The sequence below is a fragment of the Nicotiana tabacum genome, chromosome 17, assembly GCF_000715075.1.
Source record: "Nicotiana tabacum cultivar K326 chromosome 17, ASM71507v2, whole genome shotgun sequence".
NCBI lineage: Eukaryota > Viridiplantae > Streptophyta > Magnoliopsida > Solanales > Solanaceae > Nicotiana > Nicotiana tabacum.
The window spans coordinates 93900630-93925687 of record NC_134096.1 but is presented as its reverse complement, the minus strand read 5'-3'; the positions used below and the strand labels follow the sequence as shown (position 1 = coordinate 93925687).

At 34.8% G+C, this 25058-nt stretch overlaps 2 protein-coding genes across 2 annotated transcripts; one reads left to right on the top strand and one right to left on the bottom strand.

Moving 5' to 3' along the window:
- The first annotated feature begins 864 nt into the window (after nt 1–864).
- On the top strand, nt 865–4210 carry LOC107813007 (PWWP domain-containing protein 6). The gene is made up of 2 exons (XM_016638206.2): nt 865–1003; nt 1253–4210. Exon 2 carries the CDS (start codon nt 1306–1308, stop codon nt 3769–3771), a length of 2466 nt encoding a protein of 821 aa, XP_016493692.1. The 5' UTR covers nt 865–1003; nt 1253–1305; the 3' UTR covers nt 3772–4210.
- A 2629-nt stretch (nt 4211–6839) lies between these two features.
- LOC107813005 (uncharacterized) lies at nt 6840–7953 on the bottom strand. Its single transcript, XM_016638204.2, has 2 exons — nt 7827–7953; nt 6840–7730 (listed from the first exon to the last, which is right to left on the bottom strand). Exon 2 carries the CDS (start codon nt 7688–7690, stop codon nt 7046–7048), a length of 645 nt encoding a protein of 214 aa, XP_016493690.1. The 5' UTR covers nt 7691–7730; nt 7827–7953; the 3' UTR covers nt 6840–7045.
- Between the last annotated feature and the right edge of the window lie 17105 nt (nt 7954–25058).

Here is a 25058-nt window from a genome sequence, read left to right as displayed (position 1 = left end):
ATGAAACCATATGTAAACAGAAGGGGTCACTTAATAGGAATACGACTCAATATTGCTGTCCAAACTACTTTGTTTTCATTAGAAGACAATGTTTAAAAGATTAATTAGTTTGAGTTGTTTGTTATACTAATACGTAGTACTTAGCCAAAACAATAGTAGTACACGAAAGTATTAAGGTAATTGTTGTTAGTTTATTAGAAAAATCATTAATCAATTAAAAGGTATTTTTTCTTCTAAAGGATATAGAGTGTTCAACTGTTTGATTTTATATTATGGAGAAAATTATAAATTTATTACTATATAAAATAGCATTAAATTAATTATAGGAGTATTATCAAATGTTTTGGAACATTTTAGGATAAAAGAAAAAAAATACTTTTGGAACATAGCTATTCCAGAAGGCAGAGGCGAACACACGTTCAATGAAGTGCTGTAATGCGATACCGATTCGAAGAAAAATCTTACAATATATATATATATATATATATATATATATATATTATGTGAGAAATCGAATAAGTAGAAAAAATGACTATCACTTAACAAAAATTGTCTCCTAACACATTGGTTAATAGCCTTATTTTGCTCTAAGAGTTCACAAATTCGTTATTACTTACTCTAAAAAAAATTATCAGCAAGAGCGGCAAAGGGGTGCCAAAAAGAAAGAGCGGTAAAGGGGTGATGATTCAAAATTTCAAAGAGATCCCTAGAAATTACTGTAGCTGCATAGGAGATAAAAATAGCTCTAAGTCTCACCCACGGCCCACCGCCTGGGAATTAGATCTCAACCGTCCAGCTAATCTCTTTAGACGATAGAAATAAATGAAAAAGAGAGAGAAGATAGGAACGCAAAATTAGCAAACTGTACAATTGTCCAGAGTCCAAGCTAAAAACAAAAAGACAAGCACCCTATATACTCTGCGGTTTTTACAAACGCACAGAACTCATTTACACACACTCTCTCTCTCTCTCTACAAAATTTCTCTCTTTTGAAAGAACAGAGGTACGGGCAATTTCTGGGTTTTTTTCGTTTCCCCTTCCTTTTTTCGAAGTTATCTTCTTCTTTTTTTAATTCGTTTCTCTGTTTTCTTTTATATGTATATATGCCTTTTAAGTACGGGAAATTGGAACCCTAGGTTTATGGCAATGTTTAATTTTTAATCTTTATGGTGTTTTATATCTCTATGTCTGTAATTGTAGTTTTTGGGAATTCTTCTAAGCTAGGTTAGTGTAATTTTTTTTTTATTTGCAGAATTGAATCACCACAAAACTGAAGTGGATAAGTTTATGTGACATTTTTTTGATATGTCGATGGACCAAAACACAGAGAAAACCAAAACCCTAGCTGGGTTGGCAGCTGAAGCACTTGATTCTGAAACCCTAATGGCTGATACTGGTTCTGTCCCTGTACATGTGTTGCTTGATAAGGCTCCTAGGGTTTCTCAAGTTGATCACCAGCTGAATGTTAATGGAAATGCGGATACTGGTGCTACTACCGGGCCAGTTGTTGCGACTGGGAACAAGTTCAATGGTGATGGAATTTCTCTTTTGGTGGAAGTTCATCGGTCACTGGAAAATGTTGATGGGAGTTTAAAAGAGTGTGGTAGTAAGGGAATGAATGGAGAGGAGAATGGAGCTGAGCAAACAGAAACTGAGATGGTTGATGCTGTTGATGGGGGAAAAGACGTTGAGAGGAGTGGTACAGAGCGGGGTAGTCAAGGGACAGAAGAAGAGCAAGGATCTGGGCATTTGTTTAAGGGAATGAATGTAGAGGAGAATGAAACTGAGAAAATGGAAAATGAGATGGTTGATGGGGGAACAGAAGATGATAATTCTGGGGAAGATGCAAGGAGTGTAAAACATGTGTATACTGTGGGTGATTTTGTTTGGGGCAAGATTAAGAGTCATCCATGGTGGCCAGGACGTATTTATGATGCTTCCTGTGCCTCGGACTTTGCTTTGAAGTTTAGTCAAACAGGTCGATTGCTAGTTGCATACTTTGGAGATGGCTCATTTTCTTGGTGCCCCCCTGCGCAGTTGGTGCCTTTTGTGGACAACTTTGAAAAAATGTCGAAGCAGAGCGCTTCCAAGAGCTTCTTATATGCTGTTGAAAAGGCCTTGGATGAAATTAGTGTGCTTGTGGAGTTTGGTATGACTTGCCAATGCATCTCTGAAGAGAGTCGTTGTGGACTCAGTTGGCCATTGGCAGTGAATGCTGGAATTAAAAAGGGAGTTCGACTACCTGAAGGAGAAACTGTCAGACTATTACTTTCTCAGTATGAACCTGCTGGAATACTTAAAGTTCTAAAACATTATGCACGAACAAACTCTAATTCCAATATACTTGAGTTTGCTGTCTTGAAAAGTTGGCTATCTGCTTTTTATCGTGCTACATGTGGATGCCCTTTGGCTCTATATTGTGAACCCCTGCAAGTTGAAGGCCTTGAGGACAAGAAGGATCAAGTTGTTGATGCAAATGACTTTAGCATACCTATCGAGGTTCCTATTCTGGGTCCATCAGAAGAAGAAACTCCAAAATCTGGCCCTGCAAAGGGCCCTCTGACTGCTTGTGACAAGATCTCTCACAAAAGAAAGCAGAAAAGTGTTGCTGAACTTATGGAAGATTCTACACCTTCGCCTGTTGAAACGCCTGAGAAGAAAAGGAGGAGGAAGTCTGGTGAGCAAGCTAAAGGTCACACTAGCAGTTCTAAGAGTGTCGATGAAAAAGTTGGTAAGAGGGTAGGCAACAAACCCGGTGACACTGACTTGGCTAAAACAAAGAACCTCAGTGTTTCAATTCCTGAGCGTGATGAAATTGGTGACCAGCAGGACACAAATGGGGGCCCTCTGTCAAGGGAAAGAAAGAAGAGCAAGTATTTATCACCTCCTTATATGAGCCCTACGTTGACTGCAGGAAAACCAAACTTGAAGAGAGAACTGGAAGCAGAATCTCAGAAAATTTCTGAGATAACCAGGATTGGTGAGCGGATGGCAAATGCTGCTCGGCATATTTTATCTTCCCCTGCAACCAATGGCAATGAAGCTGTAAAGAAGAAAAAGGCTGAACGGTTTGACATGACTTTTGACACGATGGATATCGATTCAGTCGATGAGGTACTCTCTGAGGTTCAGTCTACTGCTGTCAACCCTCTTTTCTTGAAGAATAGATCTCTTGAGAAGACCAGAGGTTTCATCTCCACCTTCAGGAACTCAGTCTATCTGGACGGATCAAACTACAAGCAATATCACAAAGTGAAAACAGGAAAGAAGAGAAAATCTCGGCCGTCTAGTCAGGGAACAGTAGATGAGGAAGCTGGTACAGAAACTTCACCTGTGATTCTGATGGTGACATTCTCAGCTGGTTTTTCTTTGCCGTCAGATGACGAAGTTATCCAAATATATAACAAGTTTGGGGATCTGAATGAAAAGGAAACAAAAGTGTTACATGATTCAAACTCTGTTCAAGTTGTTTACATGCGTGGTTCAGATACTGAAGAGGCCTTCCAAGAATCGGTAAAGCAAAGTCCTTTTGGTGCTACCCAAGTTAACTTTAGGATCATTTATCCCTCAAACTCCGAGATTCCACTTTCTTCGCTGAGATCAGCTAAGGGGAAGTCACAAGTGCAACTAATCAAGCAGAAGCTGAAGGGGATGTCATCAATCCTGGAAAAATGCAATGGTAAGATTACGACAAAGGAGAAGGCGGAGTTGGAGGGTGAGATAAAAGGCTTGCTGGAGAAGGTTAGTGCAGTGACATCAACAAACCCATAGGGGAACTGTTTTGTAGGATGTGAAGCTGGTTGGTTAAACTTGGATCTTCTTTTGTTGATAGTGTTAGTATATGGTCCGGCTTATGTTGATTAGGATACTTTCTGTTAGGTTCATGTATGAAGTAGGAGCATAGGATGCTAGCTTTATACAATTGATTTGCTCAAATTACTATACAGTTGCATGTACTTTACTGATGATAGTATTAGATTTAGGAGCTGCGGCTGGTTTTGGATTACCTGAATCTGCAGCCTCATGCCTCCATCTTCAACCCCCCCTCTTTCTCCAAAACCCCAAATGAAAAAGTAAAAATGGTCCCACCCTCTGCTTGAGGGAACAGTCCAGTCGAAGTATATTTTGCCAAAAGATACCTCTTCTGCGTTTGTAGAGAGTAGCTTGTATATTGCTTGGTGATTGCAGGGCTGGACTTTGTTTTCTAGGTATTTGCTGAGCCCACGATTTGCATGTTTGTGATAACTTGCATTTTTGCTAAGCTTAGAACTATCTTGAAGTTCAGCGAACAGAGTAGTAAGCACGGATTTTGAGGAAAAACTATTGTGTTCCTAAAGATGCATGCTCAAAGCTCCAAGCACATCTCACATCAGATGCTATTACTTTGTTCAAACTTTGAATATAAACGTGCTTTGAATATCTCACAACAATGAATTTTCAGACTACAAAAGGAAAGCGGTAGAGGAAAAACTTAGTCACAAATCAAAATTTCCAATTACATCTAGAGTAATTATTAATGAATTACTCCAGTTATTTATAGGGTTTTGAGGATTCTCTTGTGAACTAAATTGTGATAAGAGGGCATTCATCAAGTTTGGCACCAAACTTGCTTACAGTTCCCCCGAAACCCCCAGATTTCAGCTTATTTCCAATTAAGTTAAAGTAGTGTAGAATATATATTGTGTGATTTATATGAATCACAATTACTTGAAGTGGTGGCAGTAGAAAAGGATTAAGGGGTTGATCACATCAAAAGAACAGGAGGGAAAGAGATGATAAGAAAGATTGTGCTTTCTCCAACAAGTTACACTGCTACTTTTGCTTTCAAATACCATTCCAAATACCATCCAACAAATCGATCCCCCTCGTTCGCCATTATTACTTTCTTTATATATTTTTCTTTGGGGGAAGATGGATACACATTGTGGGTGTGAAGATGGAGAAGTTCCATAGCTATTCTGCTAATCATAATACCAACTTTAGCACTTCAAGCTGTAGCTTGATTACCATTCGGTGTTGAAAGCTCATTTGTCCGATTAATCTAGATTATTCTAGGTAGGCCCACTAGGGAGTAAAGCATTTTCGACCAAGAAGTTTAAGCTTGAACTCAAGACTTCTAATCAAGATTCAAGAATTGAGGGATCCCAAATTCCCAATGATCCTACCATACTAGGAGTGGGAACTTTTTGTTCCTGGACTAAAATAGCTTTGTAACAGATATTCATTCCATTTCAAGTTACATTATTTTTCAAAAAATAGTAGTATTAACAAAAGAGCAGGAAAGGTTCAATTGAACTGAAATGATCAAAATACCACCAAAATTAAATCTCATGACATTATTGTTCGAAGTATGATTACTTTAGCTCGTCCCCTCTACAAAAGTAAAATATCATTGAGGAAAGTCCTGATACCCATATTTTATTTCCAAGTATCTATAAGCTCTTGGGTCAGATTAATGTTTCTTCTTTGCCTTTTCTGTTCTTTTTGGTCGAGACATTAAATTTGTTAAATGGAAGAAATAACTATCAAAGAGTACAAGAAGAAATGATTTGGAAAATGAAAAAAAAAATTAAATTAAATTGCTTCGTAGCTGGTATTCTATAATCTCTCCGTCTTAAGAAAACTAGAACAACTTTAGCACTAATGATATAAGAGGGCCACACGTCTTCTGTTATTATAATGAGTCAGAATTCGTTATTATTTTGATTGGTGAGTGCAATTGAAAGCTATAGATTATAAAAAATAAACTGCAGTTTTAATATTAATTTTCTAAAGTTCTATGGACATTTTTTATTCAACTTCTGATGTGGAGAAAGCTATTCTAAACCCACATAACTTAAGGTAGGTTCATTATGTTAAGGATGAGATCCCCATTTGTTTTAGGTGGGAAAATAATCTTGGAATATTATATTTATTTGCATTACCAAACAAGGAAATACCAAGTAATTAATCAATTACAATTTTGGCCTATTTTGTGAGATGAGGTGGAAATGGAGGTCCTCGGGACCCTTTCTTCCCATAATGTTTACCAAATGCAATAAGTTCTTTTTTTGTTTTTTGTATCAAAAGCTTAAAAAAGATATCTGATTATTTATTGTGCTAAAAAACATAATTATGCTATGCAACTCTTCCATCCCCACCCTTTGCCCAATTAATTCATATCTAATTTGTAATTTGATGCAAATAATTAAGCATTTTAAAGGAAACTGAGGAATGCATATTAACAATATGGAGTTGTTGGGAGGAGGAAAAGTGAGAATCTAGATAAAAAGGAGAGGGTATTAAAACCATAAGGGGAGAAGGTTTGGCTTCATTAAAAAACGAAAATGGTGTTTAATAACAAAAACGAAGAGAGGCTCTCTTAAATGTGAAAAAGAAAATACATAATACTATGATTTAACTAGATAGCTTTGATGAACCTATTGTTTCAAATATAATGATGAAGTTTATTAAGACCTAACTAATTAATTAACTTTAAGAATTGATAAATTAAAGCAAAAATGTACATCACTTAATCATAGTTAAATGTTAAAAAGTATATATGCAAGACAAATATTTTATATTTATTGATGTAGTGTAAATATGCGATGTGAGTAAAAATTTAACCTGTTTATCAAATACTTATTTCAGCTAGGTGTTTGAACCTAGCTTCATTTCTCAATTAAGTGCAACCCAATGGTCCACAGAGGGATGGAACACATTTCATTGATTTCAACCAAACTAAGTATTTGTCAAACAAAGATTAAATTTTGAACTCATAATTTCAAATGAATAAGCAAGAATTTTAGAAGCGTAAAAGTTTAAATTCTATATTCACCTCTAACGATAGACTTTAATGTGTATCAAGAGCAATGAAGCAATATCAGCATTGTGATCACAAGAAGTCATAATAATTAAAATTACGACTACAACTAAACTGTACAATTAATTCACAAAACAAGAAACCTAGTAGTAGTAATATTCTTGCTTACCTCTCTTCCTCTCCTTCACAATACAATGATGAAATTTTGGGTTACAGAAATGGAGATAAAAGTTGGCCAAAAACTTATGACCTATTAGCAGAAGAAGGTGAGATTCCAGTGAAAGAAACTCTACCAAAACCCAAATGACCAAATTCATACAACTCAAACCAAACCTCTTCTGCATCAATAAACCTCCCACTAAATTTGTCTTTTAACTCTTCTTCTTCTCCAATTACTATTCCCCATTTCGTCCTTTCTTTTTCTGCTTCTTCTTCTTCTTCATCTTCAAATACTTTTATTCTTCTTGATATTCCATCTATACTGTCCAGTTCATACGTCACACAATCACGGTAACTGTAACTCTTCTCCATTTCCTTCTTTTTCTTCTTCTTTTTCTCCAACTTTTTACTGCTTTTCTTTTTCCCTTTAACCAAGATTTTTTTACCCATTATCCACGGAATCTTGAAAAATGCCAGTCCTAAAATACTTATTACTGCACAAGGACAGCAACATAATGCCACGCAATCTGCAACCACTCCAACTGTACATGACTTGCAGGATTTTCCCGTGCACTCGATTTGGTCGCTGGCGTCGTCGTCGTCATCGTCGACGGCCACCACATGCCGGTGGTTCTTCACGGCGGTGATCATTGCGCCATTTCTTGATGGAATACTCACGTTCCCACCACCCTTATTACGTGCAACTACTGGAGATGGGTATACATCCATATCACCTTCTTAATAATATCTCTTTATTGATGATAATAACCTGTGAAACCAGCCGTGTAAACAATGATCATTAATGACTTAAAAATATATATATACACACACAAACAACTAAGTATATATAAATGTAGATACACACATAGTATATATATGTGCAGAGAAAATGAGTGGCACAACAATGGAGGACAGATCAGCTAATGGGATTTGGTATGGTGTGACTTTGGAAGCGTCTTTGACTCTTAAATGGTTCCAAAAGTACAATAAATAGTGCTCCCTCGTCTCCGTCTATATAGAACTATTTTTTATTTGGAATGTACCAAATATTCACAATTGACCACTTTCTAATTTTATACAATTACTCGAGCAACTTTTAAATTTATTAAAGTATTGACATTTAAAGTTTGAAGTGACGTAATTTAATTTGTTTTCTTTTTACTACTTTACTATCTCTTTTGTCTCACTAATATCTTTAACGAAAAAAGACCAAAATTGCCCTCAGACTATTCGATTTGGTATAAGTATACCCTTCGTCCATCTATTGAGCCAAAAATGCCTCCACCGTTATCTTTCTAGTTCACTTATGCCCCTACGACTAATGGTCAATACCAAATAAAAAAAGGTTTACTTAAATTACACGTGACAACTTTTTATTGATCAAATTTTAAACCATGATCCCAATTAAATAAACTCACCCTTAACCCAACCCAAAAATCCTAACTCGCCTTAAAAAATGGCCAAACTCTTGATTGTCAAAAAAATAATGAAGTCAATTCAATATTTTAATTAAACTTGTTAAAACTACTCCTATTTCAATTTAAAATGACGCACTTTCCCTATTAGTCCGTTCCAAAAAGAATGACATATTTTTATATTTAGAAGCAATGTAACTCTTAACTTTTTATTTTATCCAGTTTATCCTTAATGAGAAGTTTTTGTAGTCACACAAATATTATGGTCTCACAAAGCTTTTATCGCTTAAGCTTTTAGGTACACATGATTCAAAAATCTTTTTTTCTTTCTTAAACTTTGTATCAAGTCAAACTACCTCGTCTAAATTGAAATTGATGCAGTATTATATAACTGTGGGCGTATTTAAGTACATTGGAGTAGAGAGATGTATTTAGAACGGACAAGGTAGAAAAATTTAACCATCAAAGAAATATGGGGGGAAAACTACTGCTCACTTTTGACAGCCTGAGACCTAAGTAGAGAGGGCTTATTTGCTATGGAATTTGGTGAAAAAATTCATCACACAGTTACAAATCCAACTATTTTGGGCAATCTGTCTTCCCCACGCCTAATTAGTTGAAATATGGTCTTTGGTTGCTGACAGCAATAACTATATATTTTTTTCCCTATTGATATGTTTAGCTTGTTGTAATAAATAACATATTTCTTATGTGTTATGTTAGTAATCCAAAATTTTATGGACATTACATGCAGTTATCATTTATATGATCTAACAGTGAAAAATTCTCTTAGACTATCACTGTATAGACATATGATAAGTCTAATAACCTAAGTGTATAGAAGTTAAATTCATACTTTTTCTATTTTAATCAAAGGCGGATCCAGAATTTAAACTCAATGAGTTCAACTTTTAAAGGTTTAATATTGAACTCATTATATTTTTGAAGTTATGGACTTATGGGTTCATATCTATTATTTTGGCAATTTGAACGAATTTTTATACATAAATTTTTATTTCGTGTCGAAAGTTATGCATTCAATTGAACCCGTCATTAGCATACTACCTTATTTTCATCCCTATTTTTTCATCCCCTCTCTCCATCCATACATGTTCTTTCTCTCTCTCTTTCTTTTTTCTAGTTTCAAGAGTTGAAAGAGGAGAAAACAAATGGAATATCTGAAAGTAGTTGAAGATTTGGCCTTAAAAAAAGGCGCTATGAATTAATTAAAGGTAATTAGGATTTGGTTTTTTTGGGGGGTGACTGTTCTTGGTGGGGATAAAATAAAGTTGGCACAAGAATGAAAGCAGAGAGCTAAGAAAGGGAATGTAAGAGATGTGACAATAGACAGAGACCTCTCGAGCAGAATCTAAGTTAGTGAAACATCTTCCCTTCCTGTGGAATTGTCGTAAATTCCATGCCCAATTTCATGTCTTGGATCCAGCATAATCTTTTTTCCTCTTTGCCAGAATTATGATCTGCCCCCGTTGAGTTGTCAGTGGACAATACTATACTACTAGTCCTATCACTACCCCATCGCATCCCTCATTTGTCAAATGTTATTTTTTCTTAGTGGCTTGTCAATTTGTATGTACGTTAATTATTTTATCGAGTATAGGTTACTTTCCACCGATATTAGTGTCTAATAACTATATTCATCAAAATTTGGGAAGATTGAAAGAAACTATACTCAACATTTACTCCCTCCGGTACATGATAAGTGACGTTTTGACCTTTGCCACATCCCATAAAAAAATACTAACTCCTAAAAAAATAAAAATAAAAGGTATTTTGACTAAATTATCCATAATTAAAATTTGCATATTATTAACTTGACACATTGAAATATGTAAATAAGGGCAAATTTTTAAAAAATAAAGTAATTCATTCTTGATTATGTAAAAGGTCACTAATTTTGGACCAAAATAATAGGGCAAAAAAGCCGAGTATGTTATTTTGGTCCACCTGCTATTTTTTACCCGTACAATTACCGAGTAATTTTATCCATAAAAAAATTAAGCAATTAAATTCAAAGAAAGTATCTAGCGTTTATGTTATTTTCAACCACTAACTCCGGTATACTATTGCCTTATTTTGATTGTAGATTGCTCAAGTAGGAAAGGGAACATCTTACTACTAATATCAATTTTGCAACTCCATGTGCTTACCACAGTAACTTTAGATCAAGGAGAAGCATCATTTTTTTTGTCCGTTCTTTTCTTTCACTTTCTTTTTTTTTTCTTTTCAATATCGAGCGTAGGTTAGCAGTTGAGTAAAATATTTCATCTTTTATTCAAAATAAGTAATCAAGTTTGTATATATATTTTTTATAGTTGGTGCCTTAATTAGCAAGAGTAATTAGGTCAATATCAACTAATGACAGTAAAATAGTATGATCACGAGGTGAGATCAGTCATAGACATAAATGAAACATAAAAATTCTACTTCCTATGTCGAGTGTGGAGATTCCACATGTGATGTTCCCATATTTTTTTTAATCCTTCATATTCCTAATATTAAAATACATAGTACAAACATGGATCCTAAAGTCCAAAAAATGTTTTTATTACATCTGATATCTTAGATTTTTCTGTTTCTAGTATAAGGCAATATTATGTTGGTACTCTCCATCTTTGAACATGCATAATATTTGAAGAATTTGACACGAACGAGGTAATATTTTGAAGGATTCAAGCAATATAATTACTTAGATTTGATTGCTCAAATGATCATTAAAATATTCGAAATTTTCTACTAAAATTAACTTTCTTTCGTTTGTAACAACAAAGTCACTCAACTATGCTTTATAGCACTCAGAAGATTACTCAACTAGATTTCTCAAAATTTTGATTGCCAAATACCTATTTTACCATCTAAATTATCAACTTTTTTTTTTTATTTTTCTTAAAACTTTTTATATTATGATACTTTTATATTTTTAATTTATATTATGGACTTACCTATAGAATAAATAAGTTTTATTTATAAATTAAAAAATAAAATAGTGTTTAAGCATATACAATATTGGAATAATAAAATATTGAGCATTATAAAAAAATTAATTAGAACAATTTGTTGGTAATAATCTTGCAGTTTGAACTTGCTAATGACCATTCTAAGTCTAATAATTTATTTGACTGTCAGAAAGATATGAAAAGAATATTGATGAAATCAAGACTATTAAAGTTCCCAGGAGTTGGATTACTTTTCACGTGAACTTGTATTATTGCGAAAAAGCTATACTCAACAAATGTTATAAACAAACAAATTCAAGCGTTAACTTTTTTTCATTGTTCTTTAAAAGCTATTGGACTAAAAATAGAAATTATTGTCCAAAGAGGGAAAAGATTACAGAAGACTATTACTCATTCCGTTTATTTTTACTTAGCATGTATACTAAAAATAAATTTTTATTTTTACTTGTCACTTTACGCATATCAAGAGAAAACAAAAAAAAAATTTGTTATACACGCAGTATTTATTACTCATTTCAAATCATTTTCTCAAATCCAAAAAAATATGCATTAATTAATATGAGTATCATGGTAAACTATGCATTTCATTTATTATTTCTTAAGGACCGTTATTTCTTAAGGACCGTGAAAAGTCAAAACGTGTCAGATAAAAGTGAACGAAATGAGCAACTTTTTTTGCAGGTGCCCGTAAAAAGAAGGAAAAATTAAAAACTCACATACAAAGGCTACAGGTCAAGAAGATAATTAAGTACGTGGATTGCACGATGGCTGTTAGCAAATAATAGTTGCAAAACTATCTATCCTAAAGCAAATATGTATGGTCTTATGTGGTTATATATTAGCCAATTTCTATTGAACGATCAAGGAAAACAGCTATATATCAGGCCCTACGATCGCCAAGAACTTCCTTTCATAAAATTTATTTATTATAAAATTTTGTTTTATTTCTGATCAAAATTTACAGTTAAAATAGCACGGTCTAGCCAATTAAAGACTAATAATTGAAAAATAGTCAGCATTTGCAAAGTCGTTGAAAAATAGCCATTATTTTGCTGAAACACGAAAATAATCCAACATAATATGTTGGATTATGGAGCTCATGCGTATAAACTTCCAGCATATTATGTTGGAACTCCAGTACACGGAAAGTTGCATCATAATATGCTGGATTGTGGAGTTTCTGCATATAAATTCCCAACATATTATGAAATTCCAGCACATTATGTTGGAATCTCATAAGTAAAAAATTTGAACTCCAAGCATTTTGTGTTGGAAATTTTTCGGATTTTTAAGGGTGTTTTGTTCAGATTTCATCTTTACATGAAAAATAGCTAAATTTCGATTTTTTTTAAAACTGTGGCTATTTTTCAATTACTAGTTGTAAATTTGGTTTTTTTTTTTTCCCCAAGGTGGGTCCGGTTTTTTTTTGGGTTCTTGGGAGAAATTAAAATAAAATTTGACACATTTATGTAAAAGAAAAATTCTGAATAGCAAAATGCCGAAGAAAGGTTTATACCTAATATTTTATTTATTATTTATATATACATATTTTGTTTGTTATCACATAACACCGCTTTGGAGCAAGGTGCCACCTCTGTCACCGCGGAGAGAGAAAGAAGAAAAGAGAAAGAACAAATCAGAATATTACTATGGTTATAGCAAATGATTTGTGCACAAGTAACTTAATCTTAACAGTACGAAATTAAAGCAAGAATTTATATCTCTTAAGTGATAAATATGTGTACGATATACTCATTTCCTTGCATATATTTACCGCATTACTGTATTTGTTAGTGATTTAAAACTCTCTAGTTGCCACTTTTCTGCTTTTCTCATTTGGCATAGGTGATTGTCGTTTTTTTCCCTACATCTTTTTTAAAAATAGAAGCGACTTTGGATTCATCTTCCTTCCCACCAGCATCGGATAAAGTTTTTCCATATTGAAGAAGAACCCGAACACATTAATACAGAAACAGGAATGCATTGACAAAATTAACCATATATTGTAAAAAAATGAAAGAGAAACAAACAAAAAAGGAATTTAATCAGAAAAAAAAAATGATTAATGTTGTGGAAAGAGTAGAAGGAATTAAAATATGAAGAATGGCAATGCAATTAGCAGAAGTACCTTAGCTTCTTATCGGTAGCCACAAAAATAAGAGGTTGCATCCAATTATGCAGAGTACTCCAAAAATGCTCTGAGGTACAAGCAAAACTAGCCACAGTATTTCTTCTTTTGATCTGTGATCGGATCTAAGCTCCTCAAGGCATCTGCAATGGTAGTTTATGTAACTCAGGTCCAAATAATAAACATATACTATGTCTTTCACTCTATGTCATTGAATTTTCAACATATAATTTTTAAAATTTTGACTACAGCTAAGCATTTTCTCAGCGTGATTATAATATACTATATCTACTTATCTGCAGAGTATAGTGACTATGGACCCCAGGGCGTATCTAGTCTTATGATACTATATTTATCTAAATCCAATACTTTTAATGCGAACCATAATATATATATATATATATATATATAAAAATTTATTAATATTGCAATAAATAGTAGTTAAGAACCTATGACTTTAAAAATATAATGAATTCAATACTAAAAGACTCAGATATTGAGCCTATAAAATTTAAATTTTGGATCCACTCACACACTCTTCTCTAAGGACATGAAATTGATTTCTAATTTCATCTAACCTTAAGGTATTCTCTCCAGTTCCCAACGGTACAGCCCATTGACCAAAAAGCCACATTTCAGACTTAGCACTGTTACAAGTCGAAGTTGGACTTCCGAATTTCTTTCTATCCTATTTCTAGTACAGAAGAATTTTCAAAAATTACTATTATTTAGTGGTTGTTAACTTTTTATAGTTATCATATACATAATTATTTTCTATAACTATTATTTAGTTGTTACGGTAGTATATTTGCTGTATTCACGTTGTTATATTCATGAATACAACAACAAAAAGAGCCTAAAATCATGACAGTTCAGCTATACATGCATGTATTTACATGTATTCGCTCCATATATTCATGAATACAGTAATAACAATCACTTTAAAAATAGGTATGTTCAACTTTCTAATGACGAAAATAATATCAATTAGCATGATACTCCTAATACAACTCAACAAAGTCAATTCTAACATGCCTCATTATCAACCAAATTAATTAGAATGATTTTCATGATTTTTCATTTGTATATAATTGATGTATTTAGTGTGTTTCAATTTTTTTTTCTATTGTTGCATTCATTAGATTCAATGTTTGTATTTAATGTATTCGTTATTTTATATTCAGTGTATTCAAATGTATTTGTATTAACAGTATTTTAGTTATTCCTAATACGTGTTATTACTGTTGTATTCATTATACTTCATTGGTTATATTCACTGTGTTTTTATTTGTATTCAGTGTATTTTTCTTTATTTCGCTGTATTTTAAAATTTAATGTATTCATACTTTATATTCTATTCTATTTTAATATTTGTATTCAGTGTATTTCAATGTTTATATCATGTATTCATGTATGAATACATATGTATTCAATTGTATTGAAAAAATACAAAACATTCGAAATACATAAATACAAGCAAAAAAAATATATCTATGCAAAAATACAATGTATTCGAGTGAATTTGTGCATAATACAATGTATTTGTATCATTATATGTGACTAAATAGCAAAAAAGTGAAGAAAATTTGTCGGAGATGACGTTTTTCAGCCAAACAAAATATTGTAGACATTGTATTAAAACTAAAAATGGGGACGAATAAAAATCCGCCCCTCGAATCTTCTCCGGCGTAAAAACTATTACAGTGTCCGTGTAGAGGAATCCATTACAATATCCGACTTATAAGAAAGTCGCAGTGGCCCTCTTGTTTCAAAGTTGTTGAATCAACTATTGAAGAGGAAATTTGAAGTTTTCTGCTCAAAACCTAACAATGGTAAAGATAAAAAAAAAAATTGAAGTAAAAAAAGAAGAAGCTTGAACTGGCCAAAAACTCAAAAACTTTAACACTTACCATGATTTTTGGAGTAAAAATGTTGAAAGTGAGAGAGAGAATCGTGCTTCAAAAATTGCGAATACAAGGTCTGTGAGAAAAATCGTGGAGAGAGAAAGAAGAAACCCTTCAATTTTAATTCTGGGCTGTAGTGGCACCACTGATTTTGGACTGGTCCACTAAACTGAATATTAAAGTTTAAAGGTTTCTGATCCAATTGAATTACGTCGTTGCCTACTGGGCCTTATTGGTGCTTCACCAGGATCTTTACACAAATAGTCGGTCAAATTTACTGTTTTAGTTTTTCTAATCAATGTATACAAAGTATACAATAATTACACGAAATACATACTAGTTTTAGTGTACGCGCTTTGCGCGTGTAGCCTATATAAAAAATATAAACTTTTTTTAAAATAAAATAAATAATACTCAATTGTACCAACTGAAATTTCAACTTTCCTTTCTTTCTTCTTTTCAATATATTTCATAAACAGTTTTCACAACACATAATGAACCCTCATGCCGGTAGGGCGTATAATTCATAAAAATTAGAATCAATTATTCCGAAGTCACATTAAAACCCACTGTATTGAATAATTAAAATTTTGCTTTTGGACTTATAGCGTTCAATGGTGCACAAAAATAAAATGATAGACACATGCTCACATCTTTAAATCTCCCAACAGGGATATACATATAAGTGGATCACAAATTTACGAAGCTCGCCCATAAACGGAACATAATAGGAGGACTCACCTCAATATTCAAATCTGAATCCAACTAAGGGGAAATATTCTTTTATAACAAATCGGGATCGTACCTGTAACGATACCATCTGGTGTATCGGCCTCAGCCAAATCATAGCGATTATATCAACGGGTCAGGCCTCCACCTCTTAGGCGCCCACTACCCGCCTGTCCTCCATCTCTAGCTGACTGTGCACGTGGAGTATTAACTGGAATAAAGGTTGTAGCTTGAGTGCTCTGATGAAATCCACCCCTCCCAAGTCTGGAAAAATCTCTCATGATGTGCCTAGCATCACCACACTCATAACAACCCCTCTGAGGTCGCGGCTGCTCGAACTGAGTCTGTGCCAGATAACTGAAATAATCATTATAGGAATCTTGTGTCGGTGGTGCATTGTAAGAACTTACTGGAGCAATCCGAGTAATCTAATGTGTGGACTGAGCTGACCGACTGCTCGAGCCTTCGCTATAATGGGTTCTAGCTGAAGAGTAAAACCCACTGAACCCTCCAGATCTTCGAGACATTTTGGCCTCCTTAGACTCCCTTTCCTCGCCTAAAACACCCTCAATCTTTCTTGTAATCTCCACTACTTGTTGAAATGGAGTATCAGCTTGCAATTCTCGAGCCATGCATATTTTAATATCATATTCGAGCCCCTCAATGAATCTGCCGACCCGTTCTTTGATTGTAAGAACTAGGATAGGTGCATGACGGGCTAACTCACTGAACCTGATATTATATTCTGACACTGTCATAGTGCCCTGACGCAACCATTTAAACTCTGTGCGCCACGTATCTCTGAGAGTCTGGGGAACAAACTCTTTCAAGAATATTTCCGAAAATTGAGTCCAAGTTGGCAGTGTGGCATCGGTTGGTCTACCTTCTTCATAGATTTGCCCTCATCGATACGCTGCGCTTGACAGTTGAAATATAGTAAAGGCAACTCCGCTCACTTTCAAAATACCCATGGTACGTAGAATACGGTGATAATTTTCTAGAAATCCTTGGGCATCCTCTGTAGATGTACCACTGAAAGTAGGTGGACTATACCTCTTAAACCTTTCAAGTCTCTTTTGTTCTTCTTCTGATGCCTCGGGCCTAACCTCAGGTTGAACCGGAATAACAGGTTGTATTGGTACTACACCCGGAACCTGACCAATGTGAACCTACTGCTCTGGAGTTATGATAGGAGTCTGAGCTACTCCCCCAATTTGCGGAATGTTTGGTATAACAGAGATCAATCCCGTCTGAGTTAATGTACCGAACATACTTAGGAACTATGCTAAAGTCTCCTGAAGTCCGGGGGTAACAACAGATGCTTCTGGTACCTGTCCCCCAACTGGAGCTACTAGTGGCTCCTCAACTGTTGTTCTGACAGGTACTCTAGTCGTAGCACATGCCCTTCCTCGGCCTCGGCCTCGGCCTCGGCCTCTTGCAGCCCTAGCAGTATGTGCGTATGCCTGCTCAGCTAACCCGGTAGCACGTGTCCTTACCATCTGTGAGAGAATAGAGATACAAAGGCTCAAATTTCAAATTCAACAAATTATGCACGACAGGAATGAAAGAAATGGAAATTTCCTAACAGTTCTGTAGCCTCTCAAAGATAAGTACAGACGTCTCCGTACCGATTCGCAAGACTCTACTAGACTCGTTTGTGACTCGTAGAACCTATGAACCTAGAGCTCTGATACCACCTAGTCTCTAAGACTAGGTAAGCCGATTTCAATTACATTTTTGGAGTTATTTGTTTTTAATTAAATAAGTAACCAAAACTAACAACGGAACAAATATGAATGTACAACCTCCCAAGACTGGTAGTACTGAGTCACGAACTCCAACTGAATTCATGGAATGATCACGAGGACCGAATATACAATATTGTTTGATTAAAATTAACAGTACAATGAAATGAAAAGACTCCAAGGGACTGCGACGACCAAGCAGCTCTACCTTGAATCCTTACGATCCCCCCTTAACTCTTCTCAAGTCCGATGTCTCCAATACTTGGCTCTGCACAAAAATGTACAGAAGTGTAGTATGAGTACACCAAGGTCGGTACCCAGCAAGTATCAAGACTAACCTCAATGGAGTAGAGACGAGGTACAGTCAAGACATTCACTAGTCTAATAACATGTGCAATATAATATACAAAATAATAGGAGACAAATAATAATAAGGGCAGGATAAAACAACCAGTGATATGCACAACAGAGAACAAGAATACCATTAATATCACTCAATAATTAATAAACACAATTACACCCAATTAAATCAAGTCCTTCAAATAAATGTCTTTCACATATAATTCTTCCAGATAACTCTCTTTCAAATATAATTTTCTCAAATAATTATTTTTCAAATATAATTCTTTCAATAAATCTTTTCAAATATAATTTTCTCAAATAAATATCTTTCAAATACAATTCTTTCATATAATACTTTCTAAGTAAAAATCCTTCCAAATAAATATTTTGAATATAATTCTTTCAATTAAAAATTCACCATGTGATACCTCATTTCATAATCATAAAAATACGGGTCGCTCCTTTTTCATATTTTCACGGCACCTCGTGCCCATAATTAAATCATCATATTTTTCCGGCACCTCGTGCCCTCATTTTATATCTCAACTGCACGGACAATTCACATGCCAATTATCATTATCATTTTATCACAGCACCTCGTACCCACATTTTATATCACAACTGCACGAACAATTCACGTGCCAAATATCCTCATTATTTACTCACGGCACCTCGTGCCCACATTTCATTTTATAAACCACCTGAAAATAGCCACATGCTCTCAATTTCAACATAAATCAGATTATTATCAATTTACCAACAACAAGACAAATTGCACAAGGTATAAAAGTAAACACAAGAAAATTACAACATCACATGAAAATGATCAACACCACAACACCACATCGTCACATATCGTCCCTGACAATAGCCACCCTTATCGCTCCTATTGCTACCCTTATCGCTCCTATAGCCACCCTTATCGCTCTGCCCAGACATTATTCCCATAAACACAACAGTGAAATGCCACCCTTATAACCACATAATATCAACGGTGAAATGCCATCCTTATCTCCCCAAAATAACAACTCACACAACAAAATAATTTATACGGAAAATTATCACAACAACATAACAAAATCAATTCATATCATAATTTGCCCAATGGCCACAACCAAATTCCAAAGCTATAACCAAGTCAATTAATTTCACAACAAATAGCCAAAAGCTCCACACAATGTGTACAACACCCAAAAACAATCAATAGAGATAGAAATTACTCAACATAAAGCAAAGTCTTCATTAAATTTAAATTTTTAATAATTATATAAACACCTCTTCTTAAGCTCATTTAATTAATTATTTGTAGAGGAAAAATCCATAATGAAATTAAATTCCAATAATTATCAAACCAACAAATTCACGGAATTACATAAATAATCAAGTACCAATCACATCAAATTGTCATATAACAACAGATTCAACAACAACAAGGATTTAGGCACGACAATTAGATGATTAAATATACACCAACAATTACCAAATTTACCATACAATATGCTCAGGACTTTAACTCAATAAAATTTACACATATAAGCTGAGTACGTACTCGTCATCTCGCGTACACGGCTTTTCACATTTCACAAATGGCACATAAGACTTGATGCCTAAGGGGTAATTCTCCCACTCAAGGTTAAGTAAGACACTTACCTTTTTGAAGTTAAGCCGATATTCCAAAATAGCCTTCTTGCTTGAATTGACCTCCGGACAGCTCAAATCTATCCAAATTAATTGTATAACTTCATTAAAATTCATCAAAAACAATTCCGGATAATAATACGTCGACTTAAAAATTTATTCCAAAAAGTCAACAAAAGTCAACGCGGGGCCCGCCCCTCGGAACCCGACATAATTTTTATGAAATCCGAACACCCATTCTGATACGAGTTCAACCATACTAATTTTATCGAATTGCAATAACAAATCAACCTCCAAATCTTAAATTTAAACCAAGAGGGTTTTCTAAATTTTTCAGCCAAGTTCACTAATTTAGTGATAAAAACAACAATAGATTCATGTAATTTAACCAAAATCAAGTTAGAAATTCTTACCCCAATATTTTCCTTGAAAAACTCTCGAAATATCGCCTCACCCGAGCTTCCTTGGTCCAAAAATGGAAGAATGGCACGAATTTGGAATTTATTCTACTGCCTAGGGGTTTGTTCTTCGCGTTCGCGAGACTCCCCTCGCGTTCGCGATGAACAAATTCTTCAAAAGTCATTTTCAAATTCTTCTCAGACAGCCTCTAGGATAATGATCATAACATTTTGTACAAAACTCCAAATGATAAATGGTTTGACTTTCTGAAAATTAGACTCCATGGGCTATAACTTTTATTTGTTGCTCATCTCCCAATTCCTTATAGATTACGAGATATAAGCTTTCAAAATCAGCCCTGTGCAACAGAGATTTCCAAAATTTTCCCGGACAGCCTATAGTGTATCTACCATAACTTTTTGTACACAACTCCAAATGATAAATAGTTTACCTTTATGAAAACTAGATACAAAGATTATTTTTAGATCTTCTCCAAATTCCTTATAGATTGCGAGATATGAGCCTCTAAATTCAGACGGCGAATAACAAATTTTTCTTCTTCGTGAACGCGAGAACCTCTTCGCGAACGCGAAGAACAAAGTCCTAACAGCAAAATCCTTCTTCACGAACGCGAAGAACAACACCAGAACCAGTAACCAGCAGCATCAAAACACCCAAACTTGGTCCGGAACCACCCCGAATCAAATCCGAGGCCCTCGGGACCCCGTCCAATCGTACCAATCAGTCCCAATACATAACACGAACCTGCTCGAGACCTCAAATCACATCAAACAACATCAAAGGCACGAATCGTACCCCAATTCAAGCCTAATGAACTTTGAAATTTCAAATTCTATATCTTGGGCCGAAACACATCAAACCAATCTGGAATAACTTTAAATTTTGCACACAAGTCATAATTGACATAACGAAGCTATTCCAATTTCCAGAATCGGATTCCCTGGTCAAACTTCTCAAAAATTTATCTTTCGCCATTTCAAGCCAAATTCCTCTACGGACCTCCAAATAATTTTTCGAACACGCTCCTAAGTCCATAATCACCATACAGAGCTATTGACATCATCAAAATTCCATTCCGGAGTCGTCTTCACACAGTTCCGACTACGGTAAAAATTCTAAGACTTAAGCTTCCGTTTTGGGGATCAAGTATCCCAAATCACTCCAAATCATCCGGTAACTGAATTCAACTATGCACGCAAGTCAAATCACATAATAAGAAGCTGCTCAGGGCCTTATGCCGCCAGGTGAGGCTTAAATTCATAAAACGATAAGTCGGGTCGTTACATTATTAGGGAGATACAGTTGAAGGTTAATGACTGGAGGTTGCATTTCACTGAGATTGAATTCATAAATTCTCCATAATGCTTCTGGCGGAGATACCCATCGTGTATCTTGAAAATTTTGAATTTTATCAATGATTTTCCCCCATCATCTCACTCAATATAAACAGCACACCTATCATGTCCTCTGTATATATACTTGTAGAGATACTTTATTGCTCTCACTCCGGAACAACACTCTACATTAATATGACAATTGTATCTAGTTAGCAAATAAGGATTATACGGAACAACCCATTGGTTATTCATTCTCATACCACGAACATTTGCGGTCTTTCCATCATTTCTTCTCTTATAAATAGGGTATCCATCCTTTCCTTGTATCGATTTACTACTAAATGGCCGAGGATAGTGATTCTTGCACTGACCATCCTTCATGAAGGGACTTGTTGTACGATAATCTCCACATGGACCATGCATCATATGCTTGACAACCAATTCATACAAGAGTGGATAATCTTCTTTATCAGGAAGTTCAGCGGTAATAAATTTGTCATGTTGGTCTGCTGATGTTATCTTGTGTCCTTGTTCAAGTATTAGGAGAAGGTGTATGTGTGGCAGACCTCTTTTTTGAAATTCAACTACAAATACATGTGCAGCAACCGGACCAAATATTCTTTTGTTGAAAATTTGATCTTTTAAATCTTGCAACTTTGCCCTGAAAATTCTAGTCACTAAGTCAGGTCTATCTTGAGGTAGTTATCCTGGGTACAAGTTTTCTTGTATCTCCGTCCATTCAACATTACATGTCATCGTTATAAATAGATCCGGTTTCCCTAAATATTGAACCAAAGCCATTGCATCTATATACCGACGACGCATATTCCTAGGAGCTCCGATAAATGATGCTAGAAGTATTATTCTCTTGCCAACTTTATCTCCTCTACATTCTCCGGCCATGATGCTATCTACAATACCTTGCAATATTTTCCTTCTAAAATTTGATTGGTCCAGTCTAAATGTTTCTAGCTTGATGTACATGTCAACCACAAATTGTTGTAGTAATAGCCCACACAATAGCAATATGCAATTTTCTCCTCTACGTATTTGTATTTTATAGCAGTAGTACTCTCTACAAGACACGCATGCTTTACCTTCACGTCGTACACCTAAAGTAAGAATTATTATATATTTATATATATATATATATATATATATATATATATATATATATATATATATATATATATATTGAGATGGGAAAATTTGATCTACTGCCATTTAGTCATTTGTTGAAGTACTTTACCTTGATCCTCTTTGTCAAACACCTCATTAGCAGACGTGAATGTCGGGATATCATGGTTGTGAATTGCAGCTTCAGTTGTAGTTGTGGCTTTGTTCGGTTGAAGCTGTTCGTATTCCTTGGTGCCAGCCTACTTCGGCGCCATTTAGAAAAAGCAAAGGATATTGAAGTGGGTCATAACAACCATAGTTATGTTTGACTCTATGTTTGTTGCCGGAATGTTCATGAACGATAATCTCTCTATCAAAAGGTACATTTGGATTATTTCCATCTATCCAAATTGCTGCAACTTGATCTACAGATGGTTTGTTGTAGACACGCTGATCTTGTGTAGCATTGGCAGCAATTCGAATCTGTAAATCTTGAAAGGTTGGATGATCTCTTAGCCGGCGAAAGAATTGCGCATAAGGATTTTCATCCATTATCTGGCTAATTTTTGCTACAATTTCCTCCGATGAGTTTGCTTCTTGGAGTTTTGAAATCCTATTAGACAACTCATTGTCTGTGTCAAAAAAGTATAACTGGAACTAACATGGATTATCATTCTGCGAGAGTAAAGATGGAAGATTGTGATATATTTGACCTTATGCCCTAAATGTGTATACTCCTTTCCTTGAAGATGCTAGTTCTTTGTTGAGCGTAACACCGAAAGATGTAAACGCAAATATGCTATTATATGCTCTAATGTTTCTGCGGAACTCTTTCGCTTGTTCTGACTCGGCAATAAGTAACTCGTACAATGGAATTGGAACTTCAGTATTTGCCAATTTGATAGATCCACTTTCGCAACAAAATGTGGGAGTCTCGTACTGAAATCTTATAGCATGACAATGAATACATTCAGCAACACTTTTCAACTTGTGAATATCTGATATCGATGGTTTGTATGCAATGTCACCTAAATTTATGTAGCCAGATGTGTTATAGATAATAAAATGTGATATCTTGTCATACTAATAAAATGTAATCAATTTTGAAGCAAATTTATTTCAACATGTACATTCAATATCACACTGTTTCGATAGAGCCTTCAGTAGCCAAGTTATTTCAGGCTGCTTTCTCGGTCTTCTTTCTTCAATGTCAATATCTTCAATTGATTGATTTGAGACTTCTGAACAAATAACGCATAAGTATCAGGTTTGCCTATTTAAATATATGTTTGATACAATGTATAATAATGTATTGAAACTTTGCTCGAAGCATTTTGGGTGAAATTCTGGTAAAAGGTAACATGGTGAAATTTTGGGTGAATAATAACATGATTTGAAAGATCTCTAAATAGGAATTCAACTGCCTTTCTCCAAAGCTCTTCTTTCTCAAGTCTTTTAACAAATCCAAGGTCAAAACTGAAAATAAATATTTATCTAAGTTTATTGATGTGTGGCTATAATTTCATAGTTTCGTACATTATGTGCCTTGCATTTTACATGCTTTAATGATAAATTACACTTTATTTGCGCATAATGGAATCTATTTTATGTGTACTTAAACGTTGAAAGTGTGCTCGAGAACAGTGAAAAGGAGAGACCTGGCGAGGCCAGCCAAAGGCCAGGCTTAACCAGGCTTTAGCCTGGCGAGCCCAGCCAAAGGCCAGGCTGAACCAGGCTTTAGTCTGGCAAGGCCAGCCAAAGGCCAGGCTGAACCAGGCTTTAGTCTGGCAAGGCCAGCCAAAAGCCAGGCGTTAGGCTGGCGACGCCAGGCCCGAGACCAGGTCCAATTCGAGTTTTGAAGACTTAATTCGTTTCCGAGTTTGACTAGGACTTGGCCTACACGTTTTAGGGTTTCTTCTACACATATAAATAGACCTAAAAATACCACTTGGAGGACTTTTGCAGCCAGAGACAAGAATAGCTGGTGGAATCACCCGTTGTGAGTTAGAATCATCAATTTCTGCAGCTTTTCATCTTTACTCTTTATTTTAATTATGCAAAATATTTGGGATATTGTTACTATGAGTATGAGTAGCTAAATTCCTAATCTAGGGTTTTTATGGAACCTATTGAAGGATGATTTTCGTGTTACGTTAATATAGATTTGCCGTAGTATTTTCTCTATTTGTTCAACTATATTATTCTTGTGGTTGATTGAAGGGCCCCCAATTAGCTGTGCCTATTTAGTATATATTACTCGGGAGAGAGTGCATATTTAGGTAGTTGTTGAACAACATCACTCCTAAATGTATATGAGGGATCAATACGGAGGTTTAAAGGTGGGTTTA